Source organism: Dryobates pubescens, chromosome 4 (assembly GCF_014839835.1).
Source record: "Dryobates pubescens isolate bDryPub1 chromosome 4, bDryPub1.pri, whole genome shotgun sequence".
Lineage (NCBI taxonomy): Eukaryota > Metazoa > Chordata > Aves > Piciformes > Picidae > Dryobates > Dryobates pubescens.
The window spans coordinates 23,601,183-23,615,119 of record NC_071615.1 but is presented as its reverse complement, the minus strand read 5'-3'; the positions used below and the strand labels follow the sequence as shown (position 1 = coordinate 23,615,119).

The 13,937-nt window shown below is 41.8% G+C and overlaps 1 protein-coding gene across 3 annotated transcripts in view; it reads left to right on the top strand.

The window, feature by feature from the left end:
• The first annotated feature begins 4,559 nt into the window (after nt 1-4,559).
• The window catches only part of OSBPL10 (oxysterol binding protein like 10), a 98,373-nt gene continuing 88,995 nt past the window's right edge, over nt 4,560-13,937 (top strand). For all 3 annotated transcript variants that reach the window (XR_008462227.1, XM_054160940.1, XM_054160938.1), the window contains exon 1: nt 4,560-4,922. Coding sequence is in view for 2 of the 3 variants with exons in the window: in XM_054160940.1 (XP_054016915.1) it covers nt 4,612-4,922 (311 nt within the window). In the remaining variant the exon portion in view is untranslated. The remainder of the gene's footprint in view (nt 4,923-13,937) is intronic.

The following is a 13,937-nucleotide window of genomic DNA, read 5'->3' as shown; positions in this document are numbered from 1 at the left end:
CAAGCTGTTATAATTCGTCTGTTATCAGCAAAATTTAAATGCCTCAGCAGTGAACCTTGGCAAACAAAGTATCATCCCTAACGTGGTATAATTGCATACATCACACATTCCAGAGTTATTCAATGTATAATGCCCATGAAAATAAACCCCCAAATAGTAAAAAAAGGTCAAATTTTACTGCCTTTTACATGCTTACTGACTGGTTTTATTGAAGAGAGTAAAAATGTAGAACTGAATGGCAAAATACATTTCAGTCATTTACTGAATTTACTCGAGATTTATTTTGATAGCAAAAAGCACTTAAAATATAGGTATCATGATTTGCTCTAGGGTTCTTGCATTTTGTATTAACGTTACTCATAAAACCTAGTTTCGAAAACATTGTCACGAAAAAGGGAGTGAACATTATCCTTGTTTTAATACAGCAGTTTGCAGTTTCAGAAAGTGTTTCAAACATACTCTGCCTTTTGTCATGTCTGTATATATCAGTTACACATATTGAAGTATCTACCGGTGTTTCTAATATGCAAACGTAGATCTGTAGGTATAAAAGGAGTCAGTCGTGTTGCATTAGGAACTTGGGATTTGTTACATTTCTTTTTTTGGTAGATGACACTGCTTGCAGAATGGAGTTAGTAATCTAAGGTACTTTCTGCGCAAGTAGTTGTTAGGAAGTTTTAACTGTTTTTTTTTTTTTCTCCTTTTGCCAGTGCCAGGGAAACTTAAATGTTTGTGTTTTGGTTTAAATTTCTAGTGCATGGTATTTGCCTATTTTTTATTTTAAATTGTCATCTTATTGTGTGGTGAATTCCAACAGAACCTAAATAGTAGTTTTAAAGATGATGTGAGTAAAATACAGCTCTGCTGTGCATGAATACAGGCATAGAGATTGGGTCCTAAAACTAGCATTATATTATCAATAAATATACCCTCTGCAGTGTGAATGCTCTATGGCAATACTTTTAGGATATAAACATGGTTTTGCAAATTAGGATAAGATTACAAGTGCACAGATATTTCATTTAGAAAGTAAATGGACACTAAACTGTATGGTTTTGCAATGATATTCAGCTTCATGCCTTATGAATAATAAATGTTGAAATCTGACAGATTCCAGCAGAACCACTACATTCTCTAAAAAAAGGGGATGAAAGAGAGCTTGAACACTGGTCTGAGATACAATACAAGAGAGTGACACTGAGTAAACTCAGCCTGATCTTGAATTTGACCCTTAGTGGGCAGAAACATGGTTAGCATACGTTGCAGGTTTACAGGCACCAAGGAGAGAGGATAAGCTGCACACTGATTCAGCAAAGCTAATGCTAAAGTTGTCAGATTGCAAAGTTAATGGTAGCTTCTCTATGTTCTTGAAATTCTTAGGTAAGAAGTGTTCCACTCATGGATGACACGGTGATTAAGTCTAACTGAAACCATTATATAAGGCAGAACATAGCATCAACATTTTTTTACTGTGTTCTGAAAAGGGCCGTGTTAGAGGAGCTCAACTGCAGGAATCTATGGAACTGGATCTGAGGAAGGACCAGAAGACATGCTGCTGATGTGCACTGTTCCACCTGCTGCATTCACTCTGTGTTAGTTGCTGTAGAATTGGGGAAGCACTAGTGAGAGCAGGCTTGGTGCAGATGTGACTTTAAACCTTGTTTAAAGGGTCTTCAAAAACAATTGCTTTTTTAATCTTTTAGACATTTGGCATGCAAAACCATTTTGTAACAAAGATTTTTGCAAGTACAGATCACATGAAAAAGTATTTTTCTGGTACTTGTTTTAAACCATCTGGCCCTTTGTTTCATGAGAAACAGTGAAGATTCATACCTGTTAGCCACAATACCGTTTCTTATGCTGGTTGTCTCTTTTCTAAATGAAAACCCTACTCTATTATTTCTCTCCTTACAGAAGAACTGGGGGTTATATATTTTCTTGGTTTACTCTGTCCTTTTTGAAGGAATATTACAAATGCAGAGTATAAAGAGACTGGCTGTACTATAGATTTATATAGCAGTATGCTGTTATTTCTGTTTTCCTAATGAGCTCCTTACAGCTGCTTCCTTGATTACCCTTGAACACTAGATGGGGTTTTCATAGGCTTATTTAAAATGACTCCAGGATCTCTTTTTTGAGAGGCTGTAGCTAATTTATAGATCATAATCACAGTAAAAGCTGTTTTCTCCCTATGTGCTTTACTTTGGTTTTTTAGCAGCATGAAATTTCTGCTGCAATTTTATCAGTGATTTAGTCACTACTGGTAGATCCTTCTGGGTTTTTTGCACTTTATTCTAGTTTTAACTGACTGGATGATGGGATTCTGATTTAAGAAGATACTGATTAACACAGACCACAGAATCACAGATCCCAACTCTGGTTAGTGGTTTCCTTCTATTTGAAAGTGACCATTTATTCAGTGTTTTATTTCCCCTCTATTAACTAGTTTATACCCTGGAAGAGGACTTGCTATGTTATCACAGGAATCCCTCTAGTAGCAGTGAAGAATTTTTGGGGATATTGATAAATTCTCCTGGGGACATGATATATTTACTTTCATTCCAGAAACACCCTGAAACCATTGTTACTGGAGTTTTATTGTATAGAAAGGTATGGAGAAGATTCTATATACCTGTGTATGGTGGCTTCTTTTTCTGACACAGTTCTCTTCCAATAAATTATGTGCAAGGCAAAAAAACACCCCACATTCATTACCTATAATGTAGAACATATGTAGGTAGTGTGTTGCAGTGGTTGATATCATGACACTGTTACTTCCTTAAAGCTTTCTGTTCTGCTGTTCTGGGCTGTCATTATAACTAAGAAATAAAGAGGTCTCATCCTTATCTCCAGCGAGCAGAATCTGAGCTTCCTCAAGGAGCATACCTAGCTCATTCCAATGTCTTCTGTGGTCATCAGAAGAATGAGCCTAAGTATGGGGATTTTCAGATCATAGTCATGGAGTTTCTTTCCATAGTAAACAATGACTGGGAAATTGTGCATGAACTTACTAAGTAATAGCTCTCACCTGGAAAAGCAGTTACTCTAAATTATTTTGTTTTAAAAAATAACTGAGTTCATAATCTTTGTACTACAAGAGATATGCACTAAATGTTCCAGCAAGCAAACACTAAATTAAAATTCAAGTTTCCAGACTGCATTGCCTCAGTATTTAACTACAACATTGAGACGTTTAACCACCCAAAATTCAGGATCAGGTTGCCCAACACTTCAGCTACCCAACCACAACACATATGGCAGAATTTTCCAGAGTGAAAACTGGGAGAATCTAAGTTAGGAGCCCTTCTTTTCTATTCTGATTTATATGGGAAATATAGGCCTCTAACTGTGTGTGGAATTCAGATGGTTTGAGTATCTCATGAGGTGCAGAATACAGGAGGCACATGATACTCTGTGCACTCAAAAAGATCTCTAGTACAGGACTGTAAACTTTTCACAGGGTTAGAGCACAGGAGCTAAGTACAGTTAAGTTTTTGTCATAGACTCTCTGGGCTCCTCTGTATTTCAGGTCTCCAATTATAAAATGATAACAAGAATAACTACATCTCTGGTATGCTGTGAAAATACATATTGTAACAACAGTGAGGCACTTGACTATTGCAGCAAAAATGGCCATGGAAGTGATCTTGAGAGTGCATAGCCATGTAGATTTGTTCTGAGCTGACTGCACAAGGATGTGCTTAGGTTTTTACAGTGATCCTCTTTTTTCAGATATGACACAACCCACAATAATATTTCTTGCAGTCTGGATGAATTATATGACTGATACTGTATGTGTGACAGCTACCTCCTTGGTGTCACGCTCTGGGGTAATGGGCAGTGATGTGTATCGATGTGTACCAAGAAAGTCAGTGCTATGCTTTGTGCTCTGGTGGGCACAGCTTTTGCAAGTGCCAGTCATATGCTTTATGACCTGGAATCCTCCTCTCTGGTGGTGTTTCATGTGTATACCCTGCAGAGAGCCACAGCTTCCTTTGCTCCTCACATGTGTGTGTTTTGTGGTGTGCATGCGAGGCCTGTCACGGATGCAGGCAGTATTTGCTGGGCCTAGCTAGCCTCTCCCCTCCCTGCCACATGCACGAGGCCCTGACACCGTGCACACAGGGCCCCCTCTCCCAGTGCCATCAGCCTGTGTCTGTGGGTCAGCACGCTTGCTCCACACCCTGTGTGCTGAGTACTCTTTCCCTCGGGGTCATCTCTGTGCCACGCTGTGTTATTGCTGGGGGGTGCGTGAGCACTCCCGTGTGCTGCCGGGCTGCACCGGGCAGACTGTGGGTGTTAAACCGCGTCTCCCTGCCCGTGCGCGCAGCTCCCGCGGCCCGTAGCTGCCGACCGGCCCCCGCCGCGGGGCAGCACCCTGCCCCTGGTTTCGGGACGCCAGGCACCCTCCGAAACGCGGGGCACGAACCACCGCCCAACTGCCCTCAGCAACTCGCCAGGAGGCGGTGTGGCGGTTCCCTCGCCCGGCGCGGCCCGGCCCCTTCTCCCTCGGGCACCGCCCCTCTCCTCGCCGCTTGTGAGTCAGGGCTTTGCCGGGCACGGGCGGCAGCCGCGGCCAAAGCGGGCTCGCAGCTTACGCCGCGGGGCCCCATGGAGAAAGCGGCAGCGGTCAGTGAGGGCGGCGGCAGCAACAGCAGTAGCCGCAGTAGTAGCCGCCCTACGTCGGCGGGCTCTTCTCCCTCGTCATCTTCCGCGAGCCGCGGGCTGCCGAGCCGGGCGGCGGCCACGGGAAAGCTGGATGGAGGTGGAGGGGCCGGCGGCGGCAGCAGCAGCCCCAGCTCCGCGGCGGCCAGCCCAGGGGGCGCGCAGGCGCCCGGTAGCTGCAGTGGCAGGCGGCGGGAGCCAGTGCTGGAAGGGACGCTCAGCAAATACACCAACCTCCTGCAGGGCTGGCAGAGCAGGTAAACGGCCGGGCTGGCCCCAGTGGGCGCCTCTCCTCGCCCCTAGCCGCTCCAAGATGGTGTCCGGGCAGCTGGCGCCGCCGCCCCGCCTCGACCCCTCCCTGGCCGCTGTGGGCAGGTAGGCCAGGCTGTATCGTCGGTCTTGCCCGAGGCCAGGTTCCGTTCTCCTGCGCGGCCGCTTTCCTTCATTTTGTTTTACTTGTTTGTTTTCCCAATCGGAGGAGCCGTTGGGTATGAGGACAGGAAAGGGAGGAAGGTGGTGCTGGGCCGCTCGCGCGCAGGGCAGCGCAGAGGGAGCTGTGGCCACGGCGCTGCCGCCCCAGGTGCGGACGGGGGCATGGAATGGCTAATGCTTCACATACTACTGTCCCGGTAGCGTTCCGTCTTTAAGCTCCTTTTCTATCACATCACTCTCCTGTGAAGTCTCGGATAACTAAAGAATGAAAACTGGAGAGAGGCTCCCGGACTAAATGGGAAAAATGCCATGCTTGTGTTTATTATTTTTGCTGCGAGGTAGCACATTGGGGACAGTTAGCTGTGTGTTCAGGAAGAGCTCTTGTGTTGCTATGCCCTTCCAGTCTGACAAGTCCTTATTTATATGTTAATGCAGTGACAGGCCCTGGTCCTGCAATTTGTTGGGTGTGGACAGGCTGATGTGCATCTGTGGAAGACCCGAGGTTTTGAATCTGTGTCTTGAAGCAAATTTTTTTACATAGTTGAGGCCACAGTGTGGAATTAATAATGCTATATTTGTATCTGTTGAAATCAAGAGAGGATATTTCTTATTAGTGATGTACTTTTTGTTACTAAACTTTGCCCTTGTAGTGGGGATAGATGATGAATATCAAAACTAACTTTTTAAGTAAAGCATTACAATGATGGTTTTGAAGAGCAAATGCTATAGAGCAAATGCTATAGAAGGAACACTTACAGGACTAGTTATAAACCTACCAAAACCTGCTGTTGCTTATATTAAGTGATACCAAGCAGTAAGAACATGGGAGTGATTAGAACTTTGGTGTTCTGACAGTTTTAAAGCATTTATAAGCAACAGAGTTAGACCAGTGATGCTATGATGCCGACTGATGTTGGGCATCAGTAGTAAGAGTACTGTAGCAGTACTTCCTGAAAGGTTTCAGGAGCTAGTTTAATTCCATACACTGGAGGGCATGCATAGGTGTGCCAACAGTGAGTGATAATGGTTATGTCTGGTACTGATGTCAGAAGGATTGAATTAAAAATTTTTAGGCGGAATAAGCATATAATGAACTGGTCTGAAACCAGGATAACAAGCATGGATGGCCTTTAAGACTAAAAGATGGAAAGTCCTCGAAGGTTAAAATAATCAGAAATAAGAGCAGTATTTAAAAACAGTAAACTCGTGTCAAACTTTGTAGATAGTGTCTCTTTCTGGCCTTTTTACAAAAACCAGAGACAGATTTGGACTAAGAGGAAAACTTCGAGGTGTCCCCTATATAACTTGTGATTTTAATATTAAAAACCCACGCATATAAGAGAAGAATTTAAATGTAGGACCATCTTAGTATAATCCATTAGGTAATCGATGGAGCACACATACAAATATATATGTAACTAATCACATACAATTTCTTTGCTATTTGTTCTGTATATAAAAAGCTGCTGCTTGAGCTAATGGGGTGCTGGATTTGCAGTTTATGGCCTGGCATCCATTTCTGCAGAACCAAAATAAAACAAATATTTTGACTCTGTGTGTCAGTTGGCTTTGCACACCAGGTAGAGCACCCTTTGCTATGATTAGATGCATATTAATCGACATAAAACTAGATTGCTTCAGTGTAGACATAAAGACCCTTTATGGTGGTTTTAGGCTATGCTTGGTTACTGCAGTTCAGTAGTAGGTTCACATTACACTTGCATCTGTTGATTTATGCTGTCCTCCTGTAGTTTTGTTTAAAAAACAGATAAACACATGTTGATACCTAAAATGCATGACTAAGAGTGTGAAGTCAATCCTCTCCCCTTTTTGTCCCCCTGACACTTCAGCTTTTTACTGTGATTTTTATGTTGTCTGATGAAATTGCAAAATAGAGGTCATTGCTTATAAATCTTTGAGTCTAGAACTGCCTGTTTCATTTGGGAACTGATTAAATCTTTGATAAGGCTGACAGCTTGTAATAGCATATATAATTTGTGAGAGGGTAAATGTCACTTTAATAATTCTACTGTAGCACTTGGAAATTAAAGTCTTGTAAAGTAGTCTTTTCCAGTGCTACTTTACCATGCTTTGTCAATTGCCAGTTTGAGATTTTGCAAATCTGGCTGTTTGGGCAAGTGGTTTATGAAGACAGAGATTTTAGGCTAAGTAAGTTTTTAAGTTTGTTCCCTTGGTCTGTTCCATCAGTGTATGTATCTCTTGTTTGGGATGGGGAATCTGATAAAAGGTCTAAGCAGAACACCTGAAACTTGAGGTATGTGAAAATGGTCTTATTGTGTAATGACCAATAAATTAGTAGTGATCCTTGATTTCCAGTGTGGTTATCTGGCCTTCAGCATTTGATTATTGAGTGTGTTCTCTGCGAATTGGAGCTCAGTATGTAAGAGTTGGAAAGTGACTTTATAGCTGGCATCTGCAAATCAGTCAAGATTATTTGTGTTATTGTTTGGTCATACAAATCAGTTTTGCATTTTCTTAATCTGAAAAAAGGCATAAGGTTGTTTAACTACATGATGAGTACAACCAGATGGTGTGAATATAAATAAAATGGAAAACCAAAGCAAAACCTGACAGAGTTCAGTGATCATGGATTTGGAATGTGCTTCTTTAAAGCTCCATATCTATTTGGCCAATTAATTTAAATGTATTAATGTTAGCTTATACCATGTAGTATTGAACTTGAAAGGCATTCTTAGATTATCTAAACCTCCACAAGTCTAAAGAAATAGCTGTAATTTGAATTATAGTAACTGTTAAAATAAATTGTCCTTTAAGAGGTATACGCAAGATAATCAGTTGACTCACACAAAATAAGACTATGAATAATGAAGCATAACACTGCATTTATAAACATTAACTGATCAATTAAAGGCCTCAAATACAGTCGATCTGTAGGGTGGCATTACTTCATATTTTAAGAATTTCTGAGTGTTTGTTGTTTATTACTTAAAGAAATATTTGTTTTGCTCCAGCAGGTAAGGAACAACCTGATCTGGAAATGAGCGAGGCTCTTCTTCACCTTTATAACAAACACAGGGATTTAACACATCCAAGTGCTGGGTTCTGCACATTGGCCACAACAACCCCATGCAGTGCTACAGGCTGTGGTCAGAGTGGCTGGAGAGCGGCCAGGTAGAGAGGGACCTAGGGGTGCTGGTCAATGGTAGGCTGAACATGAGCCTGCAGTGTACCCAGGCAGCCGAGAGGGCCAATGGCATCCTGGCCTGCATCAGGAACAGTATGGCCAGCAGGAGCAGGGAGGTCATTCTGCCCCTGTGCACTGCACTGGTTAGGCTGCACCTTGAGTCCTGTGTCCAGTTCTGGGCTCCTCAGTTTAGGAAGGATGTTGACTTGCTGGAGCGTGTCCAGAGAAGGGCAACAAAGTTGGTGAAGGGCTTGGAACACAAGCCCTATGAGGAGAGACTGAGGGAGCTGGGGTTGCTTAGCCTGGAGAAGAAGAGGCTCAGGGGAGACCTTATTGCTGTCTACAACTACCTGAAGGGAGGTTGTAGCCAGGTGGGGGTTGGTCTCTTCTCCCAGGCAAGCAGCACCAGAACAAGAGGACACAGTCTCAAGCTGTGCCAGGGGGGGTTTAGACTCGAGGTGAGGAGAAAGTTCTTCACTGAGAGAGCTGTTAGCCTTTGGAATGTGCTGCCCAGGGAGGTGGTGGAGTCACCATCACTGGAGGTATTTAGGAAGAGCCTGGATGAGGCACTTGGTGCCATGGTTTAGTTGATTAGATGGTGTTGGGTGATAGGTTGTGCTCCATGATCTCGAAGGTCTTTTCCAACCTGGTTAATTCTATTCTATTGTATTCTAGTCTATTTTTTAAACAGATGGAAACACTTCTTTTTGTTCCATTGTTTTGATGCAGTTTGTTGTGTGGTAAATATGTCAGGGGGCGTGGACATCTGGAGTATCTTGACTGAAGTTTGCACCTTTCTCTGGGTTTACACAGGTGGGAATGCAGAAAGTGGAACTTAACATAAAACACAGTTGTGCTGACATAGGAATGCTTCTGTCTGGTCTGAGACATCTGGACATCTGGTGGTCTTTACTAGGATATTACAAATAATCATGTTGTCAGAATGGAAGTACTGTTACAAAACATTGCCTTGTTCTATGTGTATGGGAGGGTAGTAGCTTGTATTTCAAGTGGGAGTTGAGGGGCTGAGAGACCTGGGGCTTTTTTGTCTGGAGAAGAGAAGACTGGGAGGGGATTTAATAAATGTTTCTAAATATCTGAGGGCTGGGTATCAAGAGGGAGGGGACAGGCTCTTCTCAGTTGCATCCTGTGGTAGGACAAGGGACAATTGATATAAACTACAGCACAGGAGGTTCCACCTCAACATGAGGAGGAGCTTCTTCACTGTGAGGGTCACAGAACACTCTAACAGGCTCCTCAGAGAGGTTGTGGAGTCTCCTTCTCTGGAGACTTGTAAAACTCAGCTGGATGCATTCCTGTGTGACCTGTGCTAGATTCTGTGGTCCTGCTCTGGCAGGGGTTGGACTCTATGATCTCCATAGGTCCTTTCCAACCCCTAACATCCTGTGAGGGTTTTATGGACAAGTATGTGTCTCTAGAATCATCTCATGTCCTGCAAAACCTACTTGTAGGGTTTTCTTCTACAAGCATGTATAAGCCCCTGGATCATCTGCATTTGGGGCTGGGCTTAAAATTGGATTTGTAACAACAAATGGAGTCCCTGCTGGTGGATGTTGTTGTTTTCTGACCTGATCTGATCTGTGTAAGTTGTTGTGTAGCCCAGGAGTTGTCTATTGCGGTACTCTGACCTTGTTTCCTCAGTCAAGAAACACATTGTGTTAACTTAGTCTGCATGAATTGTGCCTGATGTGCTTTGCATGCTTGGGCACCACCAGGCATGTTTTGGGGGTTAGCTGCACTCCTTGTATGTCAGCAAAAAAATGTATTTTTTGAGTAATTTAGGGATTTTTTTTTCGGTGTCCGCATGCAATGTCTTTACTGGGCTTTACAGTGCTGTGGTCTCTGTACTTGTGTAGTTGTGGAGAACAGTTGCAATCTTACTGCTGCCATCTCAGGAAGACCTTTCCTTTTCTCCAGTGCCCCAAACAACAGCTAGACTGCTGTTTAACAAAAGGACCAGCAGACCTTAGTGGTACTTCAGGGCCTGACTTCCTGGCTCCTAGAGCTTATTCAACTTTGAGTCTAGCTGTTCTAGGAGGGTTGTTTTTTCAGTATGTTGATAAAATCCATCAACTCTGTTTTGTGCTAGAGCGCCTACAAATCGCTGTAATGGTTTTGATTTTTTTAAATCTTATATTTATTTTGGAGAAAGAGATTATGACCTCTTAGAAGGGGAATTGATGAAAATACTTCAAACAGTAATAATCTCCTCTCCCTCCTTGTGAAACAGCTAGTCCATTTTTTTGCAGAATTTTGGGATTAATGCATCTGATTGCCAGGCTTCTTTCGGGTAGTTAACACCTCTAGTATTTGCTGGTTCTTCAGTGGTCACAGTCCAATTCCATCAAGGAAATGTGGCCTTTTTTTTCAGTGTAAAAAAATTGGTAGATGGTTACTGAACAAAATATATAACTGTATTTATACTGGTATACCAATATAGCTTCTGGGAGGGAAATATTTCTTAGAGAAATAAACTTTTTTAATGTAGAATGAACTATACCATCAGGATTCTAATAGTAGACAAGTATCTGAGAAGGAGAAAATAGCCATGTGCTTGTTTAATGTTTGTGAATTTTGCTGAAATGGGATTTCTGGTGTTCTTACTAAAACTGGGTTAACACCAACCCTTCCATCTTTTTGTCTTAGTGTGCTTCTGGCATATCTATATAGGGCTTTGTGTAGTGGCGTAAAACTTTCCAAATTTATTTGCCGAGTTTGGAAAGGAGGAGACAGTTCTAAAGAGCTGGAGGTGGAATTTTATCTCTTTCTTTTGTTGTTGGAAATCTGCTTACGTAGCTTATATTATAGAAATTAATATGTATGTCATTAGTTTCAAATAAATGTGGAATTTAAAATGTCAAAGTCAGGTATTAGTAAATTCTCTTTTGGATTAAGGCGCTAATCATTTTTTCTTAATCCTGAAATCTCTGTAGCAAAAACAATCACATTCAAATGTAAGCTTTCTTTTTTACCTCCTCTCCTTTCTTTATTTTTTACTCGTGAAACTTTGCCTCTCTAAGTATCATTAATGCTCACTTAAGGGTTTTTTAAATTTGTTTGTTTGTTTTAGTAATTTCTTTAAATTTATATCCCTAGTTTCTTTGTAGGAAAAATAGAATGTTCAGTTAAGGTGAACTTGGTCTTTGCTTAGTGGTTGATTAAACCTAACTGGTTTAATAGTGAACTGGTAGATTTGGTTTGAAAAACTTTTACTGTTGCCTCTGAGCCAGCCCTGTTCAGAGGTTGGAGAAGGATTCAAGCAGTGAAATTAGAGAAAGAAGTTCATATTTCTGTGTCCTTCAGCAATGCTTACAAGAAACATTTGGTAGAAGACAACTTTGAACTTCAGGGTGAAATTGAAAAAGGTGGTCTTGTGGTTAAGGAATTGGTTTGCACTGCAGAGATTTGGGTTCTGTCTGGAGAATTGCCATGGATATTTCTCTTGTCCTCCGGCAGGTGACCTGAGTTCTTTGTTCTCAACTGCTTGTGTCATATGGTGTCAGGGCTGCTTATGCGTGTATATAGGATAGATTCATATAATGCGTAATCATCTAATGCATAAGATGCTTGATGGTAATGTAGGAAAAATGTGCTTAAAACAAATGAGACTTGGGCATTTTTGCTCAGGCAGTGTATTAGGGATATTCAAGTGCACTTCAGAGTTGAGCTGCAGTCTTGCACCAGAGGGAATGAAGTGACAGGCAAAATAAAGTGTGGTCTTCCTTTCACCCAGATGTCACACTTAGCTTTCAGACAGTGAAAAGAAAGTGGCAGCCGGCACCAGCACTGAAGCATTTACTTGCCCTTATCTGAGTTTTGTTATTACTGGCTCACTTTTCTGCTAGTTTTTTGAATGGTGATTTCTGTACTTAGCAATGCAGTGATAAATGTGGTTGGAGGGAGCACACATGCACTTGCTGGCTCATTTAAGAAAACCCACCAGTTTATGAATATGGATTTTGTTCATGTAGGAGAAGTGTTGTTAAACTGAGTAATGTGCCTGCAGTCTTTTTATGCGGATACAAGAAAAGTATTCAGAAGATTTCCCCAGTCATTTCAAATTTAGAAACAATTGTTTAGTAAGAAGAATGTATTTGAGCTTTTGCTTCTCCTAATATTCTTACTTTGGTTTTTTTTACGATATATTTAACAGATTGAGCCTTCTAAGTGAAAAGGAAGCTAAAATTGTTGTAAATACTGGGTTTTAATGTAAATATTTTTTTGTTTAATGTGTATGAATGATGAAACAAAGTGTTGAACAGGTTCCACTAAAAATGCTGAGGTTGTTTCTTTGGTCCTAATATACTCCCACAACTTTATTTTCAAGTATCTTATTGTGCTTTAGATCTTAGAGGCTTTTGAGGATATCAGATGATCAGAGGGCTGACTGAAAGAGTTTGGGCTGTTCAGTCTGGAGAAGAGAAGGCTCTGAGGTGACCTAATTGTGGCCTTCCAGTATCTGAAGGGGGCCTACAAGAAGGCTGGGGAGGGACTTCTCAGGATATCAGGTAGTGATAGGACTAGGGGTAATGGAATGAAGCTGGAGGTGGGGAGATTCAGGCTGGATGTGAGGAGGAAGTTCTTCACCATGAGAGTGGTGAAGCCCTGGAATGGGTTGTCCAGGGAGGTGGTTGAGGCCCTGTTACTGGAGGTGTTTAAGACCAGGCTGGATGAGGCTCTGGCCAGTCTGATCTAGTGTGGGATGTCCCTGCCTATGGCAGGGGGGTTGGAACTAGATGATCCTTGTGGTCCCTTCCAACCTTCTCTGATACTATATCTTACTGAGATGTTTGATTTCTTTTTGGAACCTAATCCAGGGAGCCAAAAGTTTGCTTAGTATTTAACTGTTGCTCATAAAAAGGTTTGCTAAATGCTCTCTAAATGCGACTGCACTTCCCTTTCCAAGACAGTATTGATTAGTATGTAATTTAATTTGTGTATTTATCTGAGAATTCTTCTTTCAGTCACAGAAGATTCTTCATAGCTATGGGAACAATTTGCCCAGCTTTAATCACAACTTTAAAAATTACCTGTTGTACTTAATACACATTGGCCTTTGATTTTTTTTACTGAATCTCATTATGCTGGTTGTATGGAAGATACCTTTTATCAAATTTAATTTCTATGTGCAGGTTGGGCAGGCTTTTGGGCAAGTTAGGTTGTCTTTTGTCTGTATTTGGTGTATCTAAACCTATGGAGTTTCCTTGCTGCAAATTTGATCTCCCAGTAATTTTAGCAATTTATGTTAGTTTTGATTGTTATTTGAAGTTTTTCTTCACATGTGAGCACCAGAAATGGGCACACCTTCAGCTGTGGTTGCACTGGGCATCAGCTACAGGGTAATGTATCCCATTTACTCCAACTTATTATTCTCTGCTTAAAAATGTCAAGGACCATTAGTGTTTTAGTTCTCCATTAGTAACTAGGTTATTAATTTTGCCTCATAAGTTTTGACTTGGTCTAATCACATGTGGCACTGAGACCTCATGTTCCCTGGTGCTGCCTTTGTTCTCCGGACAGGTATCCTCATACCCATGCTCTTATTATTTACTGCTTGCTTAGCTTAAGCTGTCAGTGGTGCAGCACCTTGGTGCTTGTTATGCTATTTTCTCCTGATGCCTGCTGTACTTCTTGATCCAGTAACGTAGGCATA